The sequence below is a fragment of the Stegostoma tigrinum genome, chromosome 21 (genome assembly GCF_030684315.1).
Source record: "Stegostoma tigrinum isolate sSteTig4 chromosome 21, sSteTig4.hap1, whole genome shotgun sequence".
Lineage (NCBI taxonomy): Eukaryota > Metazoa > Chordata > Chondrichthyes > Orectolobiformes > Stegostomatidae > Stegostoma > Stegostoma tigrinum.
This window is the reverse complement of record NC_081374.1, coordinates 17,440,952-17,463,120: the sequence shown is the minus strand read 5'-3', so window position 1 is coordinate 17,463,120 and position 22,169 is coordinate 17,440,952. Positions and strand designations below refer to the sequence as shown.

General features: G+C 43.2%; 1 protein-coding gene across 2 annotated transcripts in view; it reads right to left on the bottom strand.

Moving 5' to 3' along the window:
* The window catches only part of LOC125462980 (TBC1 domain family member 30-like), an 86,108-nt gene extending 70,844 nt beyond the window's left edge, over positions 1 to 15,264 (bottom strand). For both annotated transcript variants that reach the window (XM_048553547.2, XM_048553546.2), the window contains exon 1: positions 14,875 to 15,264. In XM_048553547.2, the coding sequence (XP_048409504.2) occupies positions 14,875 to 15,040 (166 nt within the window). In that variant the 5' untranslated portion in view covers positions 15,041 to 15,264. The remainder of the gene's footprint in view (positions 1 to 14,874) is intronic.
* Positions 15,265 to 22,169: the final 6,905 nt, after the last annotated feature.

The following is a 22,169-nucleotide window of genomic DNA, read 5'->3' as shown; positions in this document are numbered from 1 at the left end:
TATCCAAATTAAACTCCATCTGCCACTCCTAAGCCCATTGACTCAATCGATCAAGATCCCTTTGTAATCTCAGATAATCTTCACTGTTCACTATGCCATCAATTTTGGTTTCACTTGCAAACTTACTAACCAGGCTTCCTATGTTTCATCTAAATCATTTATATATATGACACACAGAAGTGGATACAGTACTGATCCCTGTGGAACGCCACTGATCACAGGCCTCCAGTCCAAAAAACAACCCTCCACTACCACTCTCCTACCGTAAAGCTAATTTTGTTTCTAATTGGCAAGTTCACCCTAAATTCCATGTGATCTAACTTTACTAAATAGTCCACTGTGTGAAACCTCACCAAAGGCTTTACTAAAGTCCAAGAAAACAATGTCTACTGTTCTGCCCTCACTAATCTTTTGGGTTACTTCCTCAAAAAAAACTCTATCAAGTTTGTCAGACACGATTTACCTCACACAAAACCATGCTGACTATCCTGAATCATTCCTTGCCTCTTCAAATGCGTGTCAATCCTATCTTTCAGAATCACCTCCAATAACTTACCCCCCCCTGATGTCAGGCTCACAGGCTTAGTTCCTAGGTTTCTCTTCACAGCCCTTCTTAAATAAAGGCATAACATCAGCCAGCTCCAGTCCTCTGGCAGGTGGTTACAGATGATACAAATATTTCTGTTAGGGGCCTCACAGTTTTCTCCATAACTTCCCACGATATGCTGCAAAACACTTGATTTCATCCCAGAGATTTATCCACCTTTTTGTTTTCTAAGACCTCCAGTCTTCCTCTTCGATAATATGAACTGTTTTCGAAACAGTAATATTTATTTCCCTGAGCTCTCCAGCCTTCACTTCTTTCTCCAGTGAAAACTGAAGCAAAATGTTCATTTAATATCTCCTAAGGTTCAACAGAATGATGACATCGTTGATAAGAGACCTTACTCTCTTGTTAGCTGCTAATCTCCTACTCCTTCTTTCCTTGCCCATTTAGTTATCTTCCCCCATACCTACCTTTGGGATTTGCTTCAGCTGTTCCATGTGGTAACATGGTTCCACATTCCAGCCACTCTCAAGGTAAAGATGTTTCTCTGAAGTTCCTTATGGATCTATTAGTGCCCATCTTATATTGAAAACCTGTAATTATGACTCCTCTATAAGTGGAAATATCTTCTGAACATTCACCCTATGACACTTTTCTTCACAATTTAGAATATTTCATGATTTCTTCTCTAACATAAAAGGGCCTCTGCTGCTCAATCTTTTCCAATAGCTCAAATTCTCAAGTTCTTGTGTGGCCATGCAAATCTTTTCATAATTTCTCTAGTGCTTCTATATTGTTTTGTTGAAATGGAGACCAGAAACATAATGGTAGGAATTTCAGTTACAATACTTTTGGTTATGGTAGGTTGGGTTATCGTTATATTTTAAACACAAATAAGCCTAAGATATTTAACCTCATATTTAAAGACAGTTTAGGAAATGCAAAGTAAGGTTGCCTTTGATTCTTAAATAATACTAATGGATTGTAACGTTAAAAAAAACATGAAACTGTGAACAATTCCATATTCTACATACAATTGCTTAATTTCTTCAAAGGTTATAATTTAAGTGCATTAGGACAAGTAAGTTAAGAAAGCATTGTAATTTAATAAATTGTGCTTTATTATTGTTGTTACTCAACAACAGAAGAGTAGATATATATCAGTAAGTATCATTCACATGAATATGAACCTATGAACTAGAAGCCAAAATGGATCACTTGGCCCCTCAAACCTGTGGTAGGATTCAATACGATCATGTCTGATCTGATTACTCAACGTTTCTGTCTATCTCTGTTAAGCTTTCAGCCCCTTGCTTCCCTACAGTCTATCAACCCAGCCCTGCCTGAAAATCCTGGGTGGTGGAGTGGCTCAGTGGTTAGCACTGCTGCTTCACAGTGCCACAGACCCAGGTTTAATTCCAGCCTCAAGCTACCATCTGTGTGTATATCCACCCTGTGTCTGCATGGGTTTCCTCCAGGTGCTCTAAAGACATGTAGGTTAGGTGGATTGGCCATTAAAATTACCCATAGAGTCCAGGGATGTGTAGGTTAGGCGGATTAGCCATCGGGAATGCAAGGTTTCAGGGATAAGATAGGGGAATGGGTGTGGATGGAATAGTCTTCAGAGGGATGATGAGGATCCGACCACACTTTAGGGATTCTACGACTCTACTTCCGTCGCCTTTTGAGAACGCATGTTCTGAAGCCACGTGACCCCCTGCGAGGGTAAAAAATAGTCCTCATCTGTCTTCACTTGGGGAGCTCTGAAATAGTTGAGCCAAGGGCACTACCCTGAGGAATTCCTAGGAGTTATGTTCTGCAATCTCCAATCACCACAACAATCTTTCAATTTTGGCACAAGCCCCAGATATTAATAACAGGGTCTTCGCCAGTTCACTGTGTGCATTGTTGCTGTTGCCTTAGCCTCTCTGATGAAGGGTCTTGACCCAAAACATCAACTTTCCTGCTCCTCTGATGCTGCTTGGCCTGCTGTGTTCATCCAGCTTCACACTGTGCTATCATTTAGTCTAATTCTTTTGTTATTCATTGTAGCGATTAGACACAATTACTAGGCCATTTCAGAGTTAACCGTATTTGATCAAACTGGTTAAGAACAACAAACCTCTTCTTTTGGCTGAGCTGGGTGACCCCTTATTTTAAAACCATAGCCCCTAATTCTAGATTCTCCCACAGGAGGATACATTCTGTCCTTTCAGAACTCGCTTCGATGCTTTTATGATTCAACTTGTCATCCAAACATAAAAATTTGTGCAGTGAATTGGCCATCATAAAAACACTAATATTTCACAGCCAAGTACATTACGATGATGTGGGATCTGAAGAAGGGTCACTAGGCCCTTGACGTTAACTCTGCTTTCTTTCACACAGATGCTGCCAGACTTGCTGAGCTTTTCCAGAAATTTCCCTTTTCATTTCTGATTTCCAGCATCCGCAGTTCTTTCAGTCTTCTTTTGGGTTCTATAATGAAGGTATGATCAGCAACAGGAGTTTTTGGCCGAGTTGAAGAACTATCTAGGGCCTCTACACAAAGACCTGTTGCTGAAAATTACACGAATTGCATTCAACTGTGGTGTTACTCTGCTGTCAAATGTTGACTGGTTTCACATCTTAAATTACAACATACCTCATTGTCCATAAGCATTGATAAAGCAGTAAAAATCCATTATATACAGTAAATGTCTCCTAAATATTTTATAAAACCATTGTTTAATCTCCGTGGAACTGTCTGCCTTACTCAGACATTAACATAGCTGAGATGTCCAACTTTTTGCAAAGGTCTATTAGACAGGGTTCCTTCAACGTCTATTGCAAATGTTTCTGCTATCCATTAGGGAAGCCCCATGCCAAATAAACTGTTTTAGCAAGACTTTTACTGTTCAATTGGAAACATCTTCTTGTGATATGTTGCACCGGAGGAGGTTAAAAACCCCTTCCATGCTAGAGACTGTTGTGAGCAAGTCAACAGCTTCAGGAAATCTGCCACATGATTTTGTAAAAGGGAATGTTTTATGTGTGAACAATGGGTGAAATTATTCTTCATTAAGTAAGCCAATATATAATGTAAAGCCTTGAAAGTAAGACATACACATTTTAACAAATTAAAGACATCGATTTTCTAGCACCAACAATCCTTCTGCAATTTTCTGTTTGTTTTTCTGAATATGTTGATTCATGCTGAGTATGATTCTTCCACAGGTACTGATCATCCACAAGCATCTCACTTAAGTGAGCATTCTTCACGTATCAGTATAGAGTTGGCATCAGCTGATCATATTTCAAAAGGTATAGTATGCAAAGCCAAACTTGCCCAAAATGATGCCCCCACACGCAGTTCCCAAGGGAGTTGGTGATGAACAATAAGGTTTTGGCACAGTTTCCCTCTCTCAGCTCAGGGATGTCAGGGCTAATTGTAGTCTCTCCACAATCCTCCTTATTGATGGGTTAAGTCAGCACAAGTCAAAACTGAAACCAGGGACCTGTCCAATCAGGTTTTCAATAGGGAGGTACTTTTGCCACGTAAACAAATCCTCAGGAAGAAATAAAACAAAGGCTCGGATCCAAGATCCAGTCAGCCTGAATGATGAGTCCCAAATTTTCCAGTTTTGAACAACATTTTGAATGTTTTGGAACTGACATCTAATATTGCACCTACATCTTTCCCTTTTTAATTTTATTCCAGCCATCAATCTTCACATTGCCACAGCTCCAGATTTGGAAGGTGATAGCCAGCCACAGTTTCAAGCCTCTGCATTCTATTTAGTGAAGTGGCACCCTAGTGTTCTTAAGTGAGAAGTTCAGGGATTTTTACCCAGCTACAATAGAGTTATAGCAATTTATTTCCAAATCAGAATGGTGTACAACATGGAGAAGAACCTGCAGTCAGTGCATCTACTGCCCTTAGACTTTCAGGCTATAAAGGATTTTTGTGGTGCTGTTGATAATCCCTTTGCAAGACACTGCAATGTACTTTGTTGATGGTACACACTTTAGCCACTGTGCGCCTATGATAGCAGTTGAATGTTTAAGGTGGTGTTTGGGGGTTCGGATCATAAACGTTGCTTTGGGCTAATTGGTATAAAGTTTCATGAATATGTTTGCCCCCTGCAATCATCCAAGCAAATGAAACACATTCTAACACACTCCTTTTGGATGGTGGAAAGTGGTGGGATTTAGAAGGTGGATAACTCATTACAGAATAACCAACATTGGACCTGTTCTTGAGGCTACAATTTAAGTAGCTGATTAGTGTTCCATAATAGTGATTCCCAGAATGTCAACATGGAGGGATTTAGTGCTGACAATGTTGTCGAATGTCAAGGAGCAGTGTTTCAACTCTCTGGCTAAAGATAATTGTTATTTGGTACTTGTCTGACAGCAATGTTTCTTGCCAGCTCTCAGCCTAAGCCTGAATGTTGTCCAGGTCTTGCCATGTTGTCAGTGACTGCTTCAGTATCTAAGGATTTGTACATGGAGGTGAACTCAGTGTAATTGTCAGCGAACATCCTCATTTCTCACCGAATGATGGAGGGATGGTCATTGATGAAGTAGCTAGAGATGACTGAACCTAGATACTATCCTGAGGAACTCCTGATAAAACCTCTAGGGATCCAAAATCTAAAGGCACACTCCTTTTTACAAGGTATTACTGCAATTGACTACAATTGCACTAGAATTCCTTGATTTCACATGCATCTAACTTTGATGGTAAAGGCAGTCACCTTTAGCTTTAGAATATTGTTCTTTTCCATCTTTGGATCAAGGGTGTAATGAGATCTGAAGTCTCCTTGCCATGATGGAACTTGGTGGCTTACTTATTAGTAAATAATTGCTACATAATAACACTGTTAATAATGCCTTCTATCACTTTACTGATGGTTCATTCAGTGGTCAACTGCACATAACATATACATTAGTTAAACACCTACTAATGGTTACACTAAATGCTTTAAAACTTCCATCTAAAGTATTGATTATGCTCTATTGAAAATGAAGGATGTTTCTTTAGCTGCAAAGCCAATACTGTTTTTGAAGATAATGAAGGGAAATACTTCATATCTACATCTGACTGAAAAAAAAAGAGACACTGGACCTTCCTCATTTGAATTAAATGAAGTTAAATTGTTAAACTAAATTATCAACAGTTTCCTTTAACCATGCTTTTCTCAGACACTGAAAGGATTTTGTTTCTGGTCTTCACTAATTAGTTAGGCACCAGGCTTTGTGATACTTACTGCGCAGCACGATGCTAGACACAGACAGCAATAAAAGTGAAAGCAGCTCCAAACCTAACATCAAATATAAACCAACCTCAAACATCGTAAATATTTTCTAGTCGAAAAAGATGCAAACTCAAAAGAGTGAAACAAACATCATTGAACAGACACATTAAATCAAATTTCATAACTGTCCGAGAACCCAATATTGTTTGATAGCATTGTCTTCTGCAGTGGTCTACTGCTGGAATACCAAATGACTTTCACTGATTGCTTGTTAGGGAAAATGGAGCTCAGCATATTTACTGTTATTTAATCTTTGTTTCTAGGGAGAAATTAGTGCCCAAATATATAATCCTGCCGTAGTAGCCCAACAAACATTTTAACAAATAAAATGTTCTAACACATTAGGTAGAATGCTCCCAGCCACTGAATGACATGGGCATTTGTGAGAAAGTTGGGTCAACCACATGAGGAGGAGATTCCTGATGTCAAGAGCAAAATGTCCTATTTTTCAAACATGTTAAATGGTAAAATGAGGTTCCCGTTAATGAGCAGTGAGGTGGCTATTTGCATGTATTAGCATGCATTAACATTCCCTTTATTACATCAACACAGCTCATTAATATGCAGTTTCCTATTGTCCCATGACTACATAGAAACTGGACAACAAATTCAAAGTGGAAGTCAGAATAAGCTCTCCTCCAGCCCTCCACCTTGGACATTGGTCACTTACATCTCAGAGCACAGTCCTTAAGAAGTGATTACAACCACTCTCTCATCCATCAGGACTTCCAGGTTCCTATCTTCAGAGCAAGTTGGCAATTTCGCTCTGTTTGACATATCTGCACCAATGGACAGGAACCGTCTAGGACACCAGTGGGCTGGAAGCACTTGACCAGGTCAATGGCTAGATGTTAAAATGGTGCCAACATCCAAAATCCCAACATGCTGGCAGTGGCCAATACTCCCAACGGTGGTGAGTGAGAGAATATGACATGCTGGGTGCCAAACAGTCTTGGTAAATGGGGATTGAGGTAAGTTTGGGAAGATAGTGCGCGTAAACTTGCAAGGGTTCAGAGAGGGAAACCCTCTTGGGAACCTTCCAGAAATGACGAACAGCCGAGTTGTGGTAAAATTCAGCCCATTGTTATTTTTACATTTCCCAGGTCGACATTAGTGAACATGCAAAAACTTGGGCATTAGAGGCTGTTTAACTAATAAGATCAACTGTTCAGGTGGGGTGCCATAACCTCCAGTGCACTTGAGGTACAAGAAGATTCTACAATTGAAGGTTTTGAGTGGACCAGCACAATCAGAGTAGAAAAAATTCCAGGGCTTTAGTAAGATTAGATACAGGATTTCAAATTGTCTGTGAATCTCAACAGGAAGGGAGGTGCAGGAACAATACTACTTGAAAGTATAATTACTGCTTATGTGGAACACTTCCAAACACAAACATTTTCACAACAGTGTGGAGGTGGGACCAGGGGCAGGATCTGATCACCAAGCAGTGTGCCAGCTTCTTGACAGGGTCCTGCCTCCCTGGTGGAGAACTCTGTTGGAGCTGTCAATGTCAGTAGCAGGAGGCCCCCTGAAGTGATGGTGCATCGCCAGTGAATGCAAACACTATGACTGAGTGCCTAGAATAACATTAGAAAGAGAAGGCAGGAGAAACTTGCAGGATCCATGCACCAGTATGTGTGGGGTTGGGCGGGGCGGATGCAGTGATAGAGGCAAGAGCAACTCCTCACCAGGAATGAGCAGTGGTAAGAATAGAGAGCCAGCATTGGCACACAATGGCCAATGGTGTGCACCCCTGGTCTACTCCCTCAAGGGTTTCTTGTATAGTGCTGCACTCTTCATGACATGGTTCTCTACAGGAAGGTGGACTTTGCACAAACAAAGGAGGAGGAAGCTCCAGCCTCAGAAACTGGAGGTCATTCAGTCCTTTCTCTTGGATGGATATCCTTCTCGTCATCAGTGTTGTAAGCCATCCAGATAATCTCAGGGGGCTCCTCCTCGTTACATGTCAGCCTAGTGAATTGTGCACCGTATGATCAATACGAACCCCTTTTCATGTGCTGTGTGCTCTCTAGTCCTGTATGATCAACAGCATGGCATCAGAAACTCATGGGACCACCTGTTTACAGTGGCCAGACCTCCTGCAATTTCACTGCTTGGTGCCAGTCCAGGAGACTCTGACATCCATAACCACAGCAGTCCACGCTATAAAATTCCTACCTCCTTACAGCTTTCACCTCCCTTAATTGGATAGCAAATGCACCATCAGACCACTAACTGGATATCCTCTGAAGCTGTGTTAGCTGCTGAAATAGAGTGGAATAGGCACTCAGAAATGAACATTGTGCCATAATTTCCTCTGAGGTTAGATTGTTTGAATGACTGTGCCATAATTTGCTCTAACAGCACCAGGAACACTATACTCCACTGGTGAGACATGCCCTTGATCATTCAGTCGGGATAATACGATGCAAGTCACTAAAGATATGAACTGATAACAACCGTAAAAGAGACAGACCTGAGCAAAAAAAACAAGTTTCTTAACAAAGATAATGGGAACTGCAGATGCTGGAGATTCCAAGATAATAAAATGTGAGGCTGGATGAACACAGCAGGCCAAGCAGCATCTCAGGAGCACAAAAGCTGACGTTTCGGGCCTAGACCCTTCATCAGAGAGGGGGATGGGGGGAGGGAACTGGAATAAATAGGGAGAGAGGGGGAGGCGGACCGAAGATGGAGAGTAAAGAAGATAGGTGGAGAGGGTGTAGGTGGGGAGGTAGGGAGGGGATAGGTCAGTCCAGGGAAGACGGACAGGTCAAGGAGGTGGGATGAGGTTAGTAGGTAGCTGGGGGTGCGGCTTGGGGTGGGAGGAAGGGATGGGTGAGAGGAAGAACCGGTTAGGGAGGCAGAGACAGGTTGGACTGGTTTTGGGATGCAGTGGGTGGGGGGGAAGAGCTGGGCTGGTTGTGTGGTGCAGTGGGGGGAGGGGATGCACTGGGCTGGTTTCGGGATGCAGTAGGGGAAGGGGAGATTTTGAAACTGGTGAAGTCCACATTGATACCATATGGCTGCAGGGTTCCCAGGCGGAATATGAGTTGCTGTTCCTGCAACCTTCGGGTGGCATCATTGTGGCAGTGCAGGAGGCCCATGATGGACATGTCATCAAGAGAATGGGAGGGGGAGTGGAAATGGTTTGCGACTGGGAGGTGCAGTTGTTTGTTGCGAACTGAGCGGAGGTGTTCTGCAAAGCGGTCCCCAAGCCTCCGCTTGGTTTCCCCAATGTAGAGGAAGCCGCACCGGGTACAGTGGATGCAGTATACCACATTGGCAGATGTGCAGGTGAACCTCTGCTTAATGTGGAATGTCATCTTGGGGCCTGGGATGGGGGTGAGGGAGGAGGTGTGGGGACAAGTGTAGCATTTCCTGCGGTTGCAGGGGAAGGTGCCGGGTGTGGTCGGGTTGGAGGGCAGTGTGGAGCGAACAAGGGAGTCACGGAGAGAGTGGTCTCTCCGGAAAGCAGACAGGGGAGGGGATGGAAAAATGTCTTGGGTGGTGGGGTCGGACAGTTCATCCACTTCACCAACACCTTCCACCCCAACCTTCAGTTCACCTGGGCCATCTCCAGCACATCCCTCACCTTCCTGGACCTCTCAGTCTCCATCTCAGGCAACCAGCTTGTAACTGATGTCCATTTCAAGCCCACCGACTCCCACAGCTACCTAGAATACACCTCCTCCCACCCACCCTCCTGCAAAAATTCCATCCCCTATTCCCAATTCCTCCGCCTCCGCCGCATCTGCTCCCACGATAAGACATTCCACTCCCGCACATCCCAGATGTCCAAGTTCTTTAAGGACCGCAACTTTCCCCCCACGGTGATTGAGAACGCCCTTGACCGCGTCTCCCGCATTTCCCGCGACACATCCCTCACACCCCGCCCCCGCCACAACCGCCCCAAGAGGATCCCCCTCGTTCTCACACACCACCCTACCAACCTCCGGATACAACGCATTATCCTCCGACACTTCCGCCATTTACAATCCGACCCCACCACCCAAGACATTTTTCCATCCCCTCCCCTGTCTGCTTTCCGGAGAGACCACTCTCTCCGTGACTCCCTTGTTCGCTCCACACTGCCCTTCAACCCCACCACACCCGGCACCTTCCCCTGCAACCGCAGGAAATGCTACACTTGTCCCCACACCTCCTCCCTCACCCCCATCCCAGGCCCCAAGATGACATTCCACATTAAGCAGAGGTTCACCTGCACATCTGCCAATGTGGTATACTGCATCCACTGTACCCGGTGCGGCTTCCTCTACATTGGGGAAACCAAGCGGAGGCTTGGGGACCGCTTTGCAGAACACCTCCGCTCAGTTCGCAACAAACAACTGCACCTCCCAGTCGCAAACCATTTCCACTCCCCCTCCCATTCTCTTGATGACATGTCCATCATGGGCCTCCTGCACTGCCACAATGATGCCACCCGAAGGTTGCAGGAACAGCAACTCATATTCCGCCTGGGAACCCTGCAGCCATATGGTATCAATGTGGACTTCACCAGTTTCAAAATCTCCCCTTCCCCTACTGCATCCCCAAACCAGCCCAGTGCATCCCCTCCCCCCACTGCACCACACAACCAGCCCAGCTCTTCCCCCCCCACCCACTGCATCCCAAAACCAGTCCAACCTGTCTCTGCCTCCCTAACCGGTTCTTCCTCTCACCCATCCCTTCCTCCCACCCCAAGCCGCACCCCCAGCTACCTACTAACCTCATCCCACCTCCTTGACCTGTCCGTCTTCCCTGGACTGACCTATCCCCTCCCTACCTCCCCACCTACACCCTCTCCACCTATCTTCTTTACTCTCCATCTTCGGTCCGCCTCCCCCTCTCTCCCTATTTATTCCAGTTCCCTCCCCCCATCCCCCTCTCTGATGAAGGGTCTAGGCCCGAAACGTCAGCTTTTGTGCTCCTGAGATGCTGCTTGGCCTGCTGTGTTCATCCAGCCTCACATTTTATTATCTAAGTTTCTTAACAAGTCAGATTGTGAAAAAAGCAGCAACTGAACAAAGAAGGAACTGTAAGTTCATGAGGATAAATTTAATGTCAATGTGGTAACAGAAAGGAAAAGAAAGGGAACGAAAGACAGACTGAAATAAGAGACAAAGCAGGAAAGAGAAAGGTAAAGTAGAGGTATTAATTTTAAATTTTACACTTTCAAGAACTTCAACAATTCAAATCTGAAAGAGCTGTGACACCATAATTGTAATAGTTAATTTTCACTGCGAGGTAACTGGCAGAAATTAACATTATTAAAAGGACACAAAGACTAAAATGGCCCAGGCTATTGGCAACATAAATGTGGCAACATCTCATCAATGAATACATGAACAAAAGTCAGGAAGTTGGCTTGATGCCTGTGTTATACAGCTAACGGTGAATTGGTGCACCTCAGGCAGCAAGTTTTGGATTTCCAAATTTAACCATAGCTTTTCTTTCACTTGCAGCTGCAATAACATTTGCATTTAAACATCAGAAAGTATCATTTGCTTAATTAGCATTGACTTTGCCAGCAAATTATGGTCCATTATTTTCTTGTACACTTTTCTGCCAAAACACTCAATGACCCATTTCTCATGCACCAAACAAACATCGACTAGAATGCGAATTTCCAGCAAAACTGAAGATACTGGGAATTTCAATTTCAAGATCCTCAATGTAAGCGTGCTACAAAGGTAAAACACTGCAGATGTTGGAAACCTGGAATAAAAACAACATGTTGGAAATAATAAGCAGTCTAGGCAGTATCTGTGGAGAACAATGAAGAATGTTTGAGGTTGATGACTTATCACCAGATCTGTCTTTACCTTGTGTATGGTATTGTTTCTGTGTGCTGCCTTGGGAGGTTTTCTGTGTCAAATATACTATGAAAATAAATGCAAGTTGTAAATACTTCACAAGAGAAAATTGATTACCCTTTATAAACTGTGCCCTCTAAGATTTGTATCGGTTTCTGTAACACTAGGATCTACACCCATTACTTTTGTTCTACTGACTCCAAATGATACATATTGATGACTATTTCATAGTAAATATGAAACATGTGTTAATTTGTATTATTCAATAAAATTCTTAGCTTACTTCACATCAGATACGTTTCTATCTCGTTGCTTGACCTTGCACCATTCTAATAATGCTGAACAAAAAAAGGTTTGTAAATCCAGTTGTGTATCTAATATTGAAAACAATTAACCACAGTATAATTCAGTTTTAATTCATTTTGAAATCTTGAATATTGTGATGGATCCTGAGTTTAACTGCTTACCCAAAATCCTATCTATTTCCAAGACCATTTGCTTGCAGCTCTGCAACACTGACCACCATTTCCTTCCTTCAGTCCCTCAGGAGCTGAAGTTATTATCCATGCTTTTCTCACCTTCAGACTCAATTGTTCCATATCTGTTAAACGAGCAGCACAGATTCCAGCTAGAATATTTGAACATGCTCCATTGGACAGCACCAAATTAATTAAGGATGCATCATTAGCAAAATAAATCACATTTATTTGTTTATAATACGCAATGCGACTGGAATGACACAGCAACAGCACCAATCCTCTCTGATTAATGGCAATTAAGGGAAAAGAGATTGGAAGTCAACCCGAACTTCAATTGGTGTAATATCAAGGAATGGTTACAGCACAAGAACAGGCCATTCGGCCCATAATGTGATGTGGGTATTAACTTAGCAATGAAACCTGCAGGATTTCAGGTGTGAGAAAAGGAGGTGATCGATTATAATTCTGGAATGGTGTGTTTGAAATGTTTTGGTGATTGTTCGTTCTAGAAGAAGCAATAAATTTCATAACCACCTCTTCAGTACTGAGTAAAAGGAAACAGGCAAGTCAGTAGGCAGTCCAACATAACAATCAGAAAGAAGATTCTCATTCTTGAATTACAAGCAGTAAATTTTTGCATTTACGAAGGCACAGCAACTACCTCCACACTCCCCCTCCCATTCTTTAGATGACATGTCCATCATGGGCCTCCTGCAGTGCCACAATGATGCCACCCGAAGGTTGCAGGAACAGCAACTCATATTCCGCCTGGGAACCCTGCAGCCTAATGGTATCAATGTGGACTTCACCAGTTTCAAAATCTCCCCTTCCCCAACTGCATCCCTAAACCAGCCCAGTTCGTCCCCTCCCCCCAATGCACCACACAACCAGCCCAGCTCTTCCCCTCCACCCACTGCATCCCAAAACCAGTCCAACCTGTCTCCGCCTCCCTAACCTGTTCTTCCTCTCACCCATCCCTTCCTCCCACCCCAAGCCACACCCCCATCTACCTACTAACTTCATCCCACCTCCTTGACCTGTCCGTCTTCCCTGGACTGACCTATCCCCTCCCTACCTCCCCACCTACACCCTCTCCACCTATCTTCTTTACTCTCCATCTTCGGTCCGCCTCCCCCTCTCTCCCTATTTATTCCAGAACCCTCACCCCATCCCCCTCTCTGATGAAGGGTCTAGGTCTGAAACGTCAGCTTTTGTGCTCCTGAAATGCTGCTTGGCCTGCTGTGTTCATCCAGCCGCACATTTTGTTGTCTTGGATTCTCCAGCATCTGCAGTTCCCATTATCTCTGATACCTCCACATACAGCCAACTTTTCATTCTAATTACAAGGATCTCATAAGCAAGAAGCACCTGGTGTCAGGCTGAAAACTGTTAATCAGGTACACAACTATTCATTGACTTTCCTCATGTATAATTCATATTGAAAATTGAATATTACCTTTAACAGTGATGCAGCAACCAATATCTACATATGAATATGAATGTATACAATATTATAAAAACAATTATAAGTATCCATACTCTGGGGCAGTGAATTCCATAGATCTGAAGAAGGGACTGGACATGAGACATTAACTCGGCTTTCTCTCCACAGATGTTGCCAGACCTGCCGAGTTTCTCCAGCTATTTCTGATTTGGAGCACAGATTCATGAAAAGGTAATTTCTCCTCATCTCTGTTTTAAATCTCGGCAGACAAATCTCGGAAGCTGGAAGAAGATAGCAAGCCAGGCAGCATCTGGAGGAAGGGTGCAGTCAACGTTTCAGGTATTATCTGTCTTCGGGACTTGTCCGTTTAAATCTGTTATCATTTATCCTAGAATTATGGCCACACATTCTAGACTGTGCCACAAAGGGAAATCTGGAGGTAGGAAGCTCAAGTTTTACAGCTCTCACCTCAAGGCTGCAAGCGTGTGTGTGATCATTTTGCTGCCATTGTTCAATGCTTTGGCCTCAATTGATCCCAGGCTGTTGCAGCTGTTGTGTTCCATCAGCAATAGGGAATAAGCAAGATTCTTGAAAAGCATGCCTGTGAAATTCTGGACAGACTAATGCTGAAACTACATCTGAAATAAGCAACAGCTAAGCTCCTGCTCTCCAATCTATAGGAGCTCAAGGTAAAAACTCAGTTACCAACTTCAATTTCAGTGTCTTATTTTTCATGTATCCACCAGTACAGAACTAAAACTGAGACAGCCAACTGAGAATTCCACTTGATTTGCCTGTTATCATTATAAATATCTTGGGCAATTTGTCTGCCACTTAACAATTCGCCAGAAATAACTGAACAAAAAAATTGTGACGTTTAGACCTTCAGAAATGTTCTGTTCTGAAGATGGGTGAAAGGTCTGTTGAAATGAAACGTTTCACTTGTTGGAAGGGGCAGAGGGTTAGAAAAATGTCCTTAAGGATGGAAGGGGAGGGAACAAAGTAAAATAATTAACTCAAAAAAACATTAAAAGAACTACCCAGCAAACACAACTACAGTACCTGCATACTCAGAAATCTAATTAACATTAGCGTCCTAAAAATGAACATGATCACATATAAATTAGATAATTATTTACATTCGATGTGTACTCTGTACAAGAAAGGTGGTTATGAAAATTGTCCTTTATTCCAAGGTATACCTGTAAAATATGAGAAGGACGGGGTCATTAAAAAGTAACAATAAACGCATCCTACTTCACGCCAGTTAATGAAACCATGACTGTACCTGATTCTAGGGTGCAGAGCAATCGAGGTGCAGACCGTGAAATGCACTTCCTTTTCTGCAGAACATTGCTGAGGACACTGCCGAGGCTGCGGTTCCTTTTTCTAAGGCACCTTCCAGTATGTCTGGTTGAATTCAGATTTACTACAGGGATTTGATCCTGGTTCATGTAGGACCAATTTGCAGGTAACACGAGAGGGGGGGAAATCTACTCTTTCAAAAGAATGTAAAATAAGCCGCAGAGACACCGATGCAAGTTTCAGATGTTTAAAGTCTTGTTTTTTTTATGTTGCAGTGACTAATATTCCCCCCCCCCCCAATCTGCACAGCTAGAAACAAGCAATTCTACAACAGTCTGCTCTACACAGCACACTCCAGCAGCGATACACCTCAGACAGCACACTCAGGCAGTAATAACCAGAAAAAAAACATCGCTCCTCCTCATTACCAACTTTGGCTACATGACATCACCCCCCCCCCCCTCTTGGGGAGGTGTTACAGACACATTGGGTTGTGAGTGGTCGGATTCACACACAATAAACATTTATTATTATCCTCCCGCCTCCAATGCATTGGAAAGCCGTTTCCCATTGTCGAGCGGAGCTGTCACTGCTGCAGTTGGCAAGCGTCCCTCTTGATCTCTTGAATTTATAACAAACGCCTTTGTATCGAAGCTCGGACATATTGTCACAATGTGTAAAACTCAAAGTCCAAATTGACCGGAGGTGCACTCGCGATTGTGCTGGGCGATGCATGTTTCAGTTTATTTTTGAAACAACATATCAATAATGAAAATTCAACCATTGTGCTGTAACTGGCTGAAACGTTTTAAATGTAGGCGAGCCGCGTGTTGGAAACGAAACGAAGAGGTTTGGTAAGGATCATTTTTCAAAACCACCTCGTGGTTTAGTTCATCGCCGGCTCGCCAAGTTTAGCAACATCGCCAACCTGGGAAGAGTAACCCAAATTAAAATGTGAATTGAGTCTCTGGTGTGTTATCCAGGTGCGAGGCGCCGTTACACAGCAGGGCGTGGACTGTGGATAGCCTACACAGAGATCATCTCTGCGTGTATCAAGTGGATAGATTAATTCCGTCAACGCCCAGTGAAGACCTTTTGTACAGACCCCCAAAGAGTTGCCTCCGCGCTCATTTTATCCCCTGCTTCTCGTGGAAAATGACAACTGCTTCATAAATGCAGGAGATAAAATGACCAATTGCTGAACTCAGCAGTCGCCAAAGTGGAGGAGGAATTGCAGAGCTCTTGATATTGTCGTAATTGCGATCAGTTGGTGGCGATTTCCGGGTCGTCATGTCGCATTTTGCTCTTAATATTTGTATAAAAGAAGATTTATAGCTTGGGTAAAAGTAATCAATCTCTGGAGTATCACATCGCACCAAAAAAAGGCCAATTAGCTCACTGTGTTGTGCCAACTCTTCTGCTCTTTCCCTGTATCCCTGTTTTTCGCAGCAAGCATTTATTCAGTTCCCTTGTGACAGTTTACCATACTTCCAGACAGTACACTCCATATTACAATAGTTCAGTGCACAGAAAGGAACGTTTCCCTGTGTCCCTCTTTTTTTTCCGATCCACATACAACTGTCCTCTGGTTGTTCACCCTGCTGCCATCGGAAACTGTTTCTCGTAATTAACTCTATCAAATTCATTCATAATTTCCCACATCAAATCTTCTTCTGACCTTCACTGTTGTAAGGAAAAAAACCCACCAATTTTGCAAGTCTCCCCCAAACTGACTCCTGTACTATCTGATACTATCCTCACAATCCTGCATAAAGTGTGATGCCCAGAAAGGATCACAGGACACCAGCTGACGTCTGGCCAGTGTTTTCTGAAAGTTTTTTTTAACTTTTGCTCTTGATAGGGGGATCTTTAACATGACAAAGGTTTTGGAAACAAATGTTTATTTATAGACAGTAAATTGGCTGCAGCCTGCTAACTTGCATCTCTAACAGCAGTGTGTTCAGATGCATTTGAAGAATTCTCTTTTTAGGGCACTTGTGGTGCAGTGGTAATATCCATACCTTGAGCCAACTGAAGCCCCAGTTCCTCCAGGTGTATGTAATAACATAAACAGGTTGATTAGAAAATAGTTCCATTTCTCTCACAGAATAGACCAGTAGCCAATTTGAATATGTTAAAATGCTTTAACCAGCTGGTGCAACTGGGCTTTTTGAATGTATCTGGAGTTTTAAGGATCACCCAGTATTTCCTGGAGCTTGTCAGTGAAAGCAAGACCAAGAGTCAGCAGGAATTAAGGAGGTTGAGTAAATGGCACAAAGCCTAGCCATATTCTGATCTCAGCGAGCTGCTTCCTGTTCTGAGCAAAAGACTTCTGCTCACAAGACATGCTTCAAGAGCATGTTATCTGTGCTATGGAAGTGATTTCCTTTACTCTAGAGGTCATTTCTTCTTGCCCGGAGTTATGTGTCCCTGATGGACATTTTCCATTTGCCAGCCCTGTGGTCAGGTTGGGTGGCCCTGATCCAGCTTTACCTTGGACCTCAGTTCTGGGTAAGAATGAACAGCAGCAGCAGGAGTAGCAGCAAGTTCCTCTTCACTGACCCAATGTTCCACAGCACAGAGGGGGATGAGCGCAGACCCACAGATTATAGGAGGCACAGGGTTTGTAGCTGGAGGATCTGCTTCCTGGAGCTGTCCGATCAGGAGTGTCTCAGGAAGCTCAGGGCACTACATCAGGTGGTGCCATTTGACACCTACTGGAAGATGATCTACTGCCAAGAGGGCACTCAAAATCATCAAAGGTGTTAAAATGTAACTTTTATTCTTGCTTACTACATATGAACAAAATTTAATTTGGCTGACAAAAGAGATGCCTAGCATTGGAAGGTTGGAATCAAGTGAACCGTCCACAGCGGGCACATTCTGTGAGCGATGGCACATTCACAGTATTGACATTACTGTCAGAAATACATACTGTACACAAGGCATTTATTTCGAATAAAGTTACTATCTCAGTCAGATCAAGGCGATTGGTTTTTGAAATTCATTTGTAGGATTTGGGCGTTGCTGGCTAGGCCACCAGTAATTGCTATTCTGCAGTTTCCTTTTGGAAAGTGGTGGTGAATTGCCTTCATGCACTGTTCGGGACAAAGCTCCAGAATTTCCCTGCTTTGGCCAAAGTACACCTCTTGACAGTTCAGTTGATAATGGGCAATATTGTCAGCCATCCCTGATCAGTAACATCACCATCATGTCAATGAAGCTGCCTTTTCTGATACCTGCTTGTGGGTCAGCTTCCACCACATCAAGCTTGAGATTGACAGGAAGGGAAAGTGGTTTCACCTCACCCCACATTGTCGTAGAGTTGCCGATATGGAATGCTGCCTTCCGCCCCAGGCATCTCAGCAGTGTACAGTCCGAAGCAGCCTCCTCCTTTTGATAATACCTGGTTGGTGGCTGTTCAGCTGAAGTTTAACTTCTGTGTGTGTTCATCGACCAATTCAAGATGCCTGATGTCCTTTGTTGTGATGGATAACAAAGGTGAAACCATATGTGACTCCACCCTCACGATTGGGTCACCAAGTTACACCTTAGTAACATGTGCGTAGTATTTGACACTTCCTCAGCTTCTGTTCAGAATATATTATGAGTGAGGTTATGCAGTTGCCATCACTGAATAGATGCCACACCCCCTCCCAGCTCAGTTGTTCTGTCGAGGGTGTCTATGTCCGTTAGTATACCCATAAGCCATATGTTCTATTTGCCTCGTTTTCTAATGACAAAGCCAATGTAGTGCCTGTTTGAAGTCTAGCTGAGTTTCTGCTAGTTGGTGCTTTTGCACAGTTACGTCATTAATTCCATGTACCCAAGGGTCTCTCAGCATCTCATTAAGGGTTAAATCAAAGTCACATGTCTCTGCCAGTCATGTTAACCAAGTCAGAAATCCCAATATGGTTTTCCCTGATTCTCAAACTGCCAAGTAAAACGAATGGCATCTCATAACTAGAGGATGCTCTTGAAATGCTTTAGTATCTGCTGCCTCAGTAAACTTTAGGCTTCTAATAAGTGGAAAAGCTGCAGTTCCGTGAGCTATCAGGAGAATTATGCTTTGTTTTTCATCCACCCCATCTGTCATTTGTCTGGAAAAAATAATGCATTCTCTCTATGGCAGGATCAAATGGGTCAAGCTTCCCAAATAATGGCATATTACCAGAAATGCGTGCCTTCAATTCAAAGATGACTTGCAAGGGAATTTCTTACCTTGGATCTGCCTCCGAAGTGCACCAATGATACTTCGACAAAGCCCTGTGCTGATCCTGCAGAGGTTTGGCCTCTGAGTACTGTCATTTGCTTGAAGCCAGGGCATGCAACCAGGTGAAATCCTCTCTAAACTGGAAAATCTGGGTTGCTTCCCACGATCAGTTTTCTGGTTCAGGGCCTCAGTATTTCCATTATCCCTGCCAGTCTCTAGTGAGGGAAAATAGTAACAGGAGTAAGCCATTCAGCTCATCAAATTTACGCTGCCATTCAAATGATCATGGATAAACAAATACCTAAATACCTTTTTTTTTCACCCATAAATGTGTACACCACTAGTAATCAGAAATCTCTGCCCTAAACACACTGGAAGTCTGAGCCTACACAGCCCTCTGTGGTAGAGAGTTCCAAAGGTTCACAATGCACAGAGTAAAATAACTTCTCTTTATCTCTGACCTAAGTGGCATCCCCCTTATTTTTAAATTGTGTCCCCTGATTTTAGACTGCTTAAGCTGGGGAAACTTATGACCTGCATCTGCCCTGTCTAACACCTTAAGTATTTTATAGGTTTCAATAAATATATACATTACCTGTCATTCTTGTAAACTTTGGAGAATGCAGGCCCACTTTACCCATCTTCATTTCATAGAACAGGAACAAGTCTGGTGAACCTTGATTGCATTCCCAGTGTGACAATAATATTGTTTTTGAGATGAGGAGACTCAAATTACACACAGTACTCTAGGTGCAGTCTAACCAAGCTGATAACCCAAAGGTCAAGGCTAACATTCTGGGACAAGAGTTCAAATTCCACAATGGAAGATAAAGTGTGAATTCAATAAAAATGTAGGATTAAAATGAAAGCCCAGTGGTAACTGTGTAGCCATTGTTGTTTTCAATAAAATCCAAACTGGCTTTCCTTTTGAGAAAGAAATCTGCCATTCTAATCCGGTCTGGCTACATGTGACTCCAGACCCACAGCAACATTGTTGATTATTGACTGCCCTCTGGGCAATTACAGTTGGGGCAATAGATGCTAGTCCAGCTAGCTAGGCTAAAACCACACAAATAAATTTTAAAAATCTATAATTAAAGCAAGACTTCACAGGTCTTGTCCTCAAACCCTTAGGGAATGGAGTTCTGCTGGATTGTACCTAATGGCAGTGGTGCCTGTGGTTGGTTAGGATAGTCTCATTTGAAATGCCCTGTATCCTTACATTTCCAACAGCACTCTGGGATAACCTTCAGGCAAGCTCGGCTTTGTTGCTAACTGTGGAGTTAGGATCTGTGCTACTTACCTCTTCAAGATGACATCTCTATCGTTACCACTGCCACCAGTCACCTCCTCGATGGTACCCACTTTCCTCTTCTTAGGGGTGCAGGCTTTCTCCATGAACATGATGATGTAATCACACTCTGTCAAACAAAGTCAGTTGTGGCTCATCACTGTTAAGCTTTCCCAACTCCTATTGGACACCTTCATTACTCTTCACTCCAACTGGATGATTTTTCAGCTACTTGCCTCTTTTTGTTTTGAAGTAAGGATCCAAGAGGTCAATGCGGTTGAACGATTTCACCAGCTCCAGGAGTAAGGAGACCGGATTTGCCTACACTCAGAAAACCATTGTTGCAGCTGGCACAGGCTACCAGCTGTCTCCAAGAACCCTTGATGGTACCTTAAAGATTCACTGTGACTTCTTTGAAAATCTGTACATCTCACAGGTATTCCCCAGTGGACTTCCCTTCATAGATATTCCATCACAAATGTCACATGTTCCCTCACATTGAGGTCCCTGGATGCCATAACCAGCACAGTAGTCTCAATCCAGTTTTCAGCCACGTGATCAATGGATGTGTCCCAGCTTCCCCCAGACCTGTCCAGGCATTTACTCATTGGCTGTAGAATATCTGTGATGGGAGAGTTTGGGCATCCTTAGTTATCTCAAAAGAGAGTACACTGAAACTCTGGTCACTTTGTCTCTCAGCTCTGTCTTGTGAACCCCTGCACCTCAGTTGTGAACACTTCAACCTCCTTCACTTACAGACCAGCTCCAATTCTTCTGTCTTCCACTCTGTCTCTGCCAAATACCTTTCCGTTTCGCCCACCATGATCTGGTATCTGTGTTGCTGTCTTAAGGCAACTATGCCAAGATGTAACAGGTAACTTAGACAAATGCGCTGCCTGGATATTATAAAAGAGAATTTTCTTATTCCATTGGCAATCAATATTTATAAATATTTAATGAAAAGCATAACTGATAGGAATGAACTATGAACAATGGATATTAGCCTCATGTCAGAGATTCATCAGGAAGTTGTTGAGGAGTCTAACTCTTGATCCGCTATCAGCGTGGCTCCAAGTTCATTGGAAGAGTTCCTGCTGCTAATGTCCTGTGACCACGCGACACCAATTATTTTGCCTCTCATATCCAAAGACTTCTCCCACTCAGGGATGCTGCCATTTAGTTTGGGTAGGAGTCGAGCAATTCTATGCATGCTCAAATTGCCCTCCCTGATTCTCCAGCCGACACCAGAGGCTTCCTTTCTCGTCCAGAACCTTTTGCTCTTTTATTCATTGTCTCTCTCTCATGGCCTAGTGCAGTCTGTTTTCCCCATCCCCATCCTGGCTTGCCAAAAAAACTGCTGCCTTACAGGAAGGGGCTCAAAGGAGCTGATGTGCTCTCCCCCACTGTCATCACCCTGTTACATCCGTACTGAGTAATGGTTTCACTGTTCAGTGTTTCAGTGTTCTCTGAGCACTGAATTAGTTTGATTTTTATGCAATTCATCATGTAGGAAGGAATTATATTGTTCTTTTAGAACAGAAATAGTTTTGGAATTCTGTATGAATTCTTTGTATTGTCTGCAACATCCAGTTCACAAGGAGTATGAAACAAAAAGCTGCTTTATTAGGGTACACCAGTGGTCAGAGCTAAAATAGCTCAATTGTAGATGAAAAGCCATCCTTGTAGCTCAGTGTCTATACTTTAATTCATTGAACCTTCTGTAATATAAATGAAAGTTAAATCCTTTCCAATGGGGCAAAAATTAATACTAGAA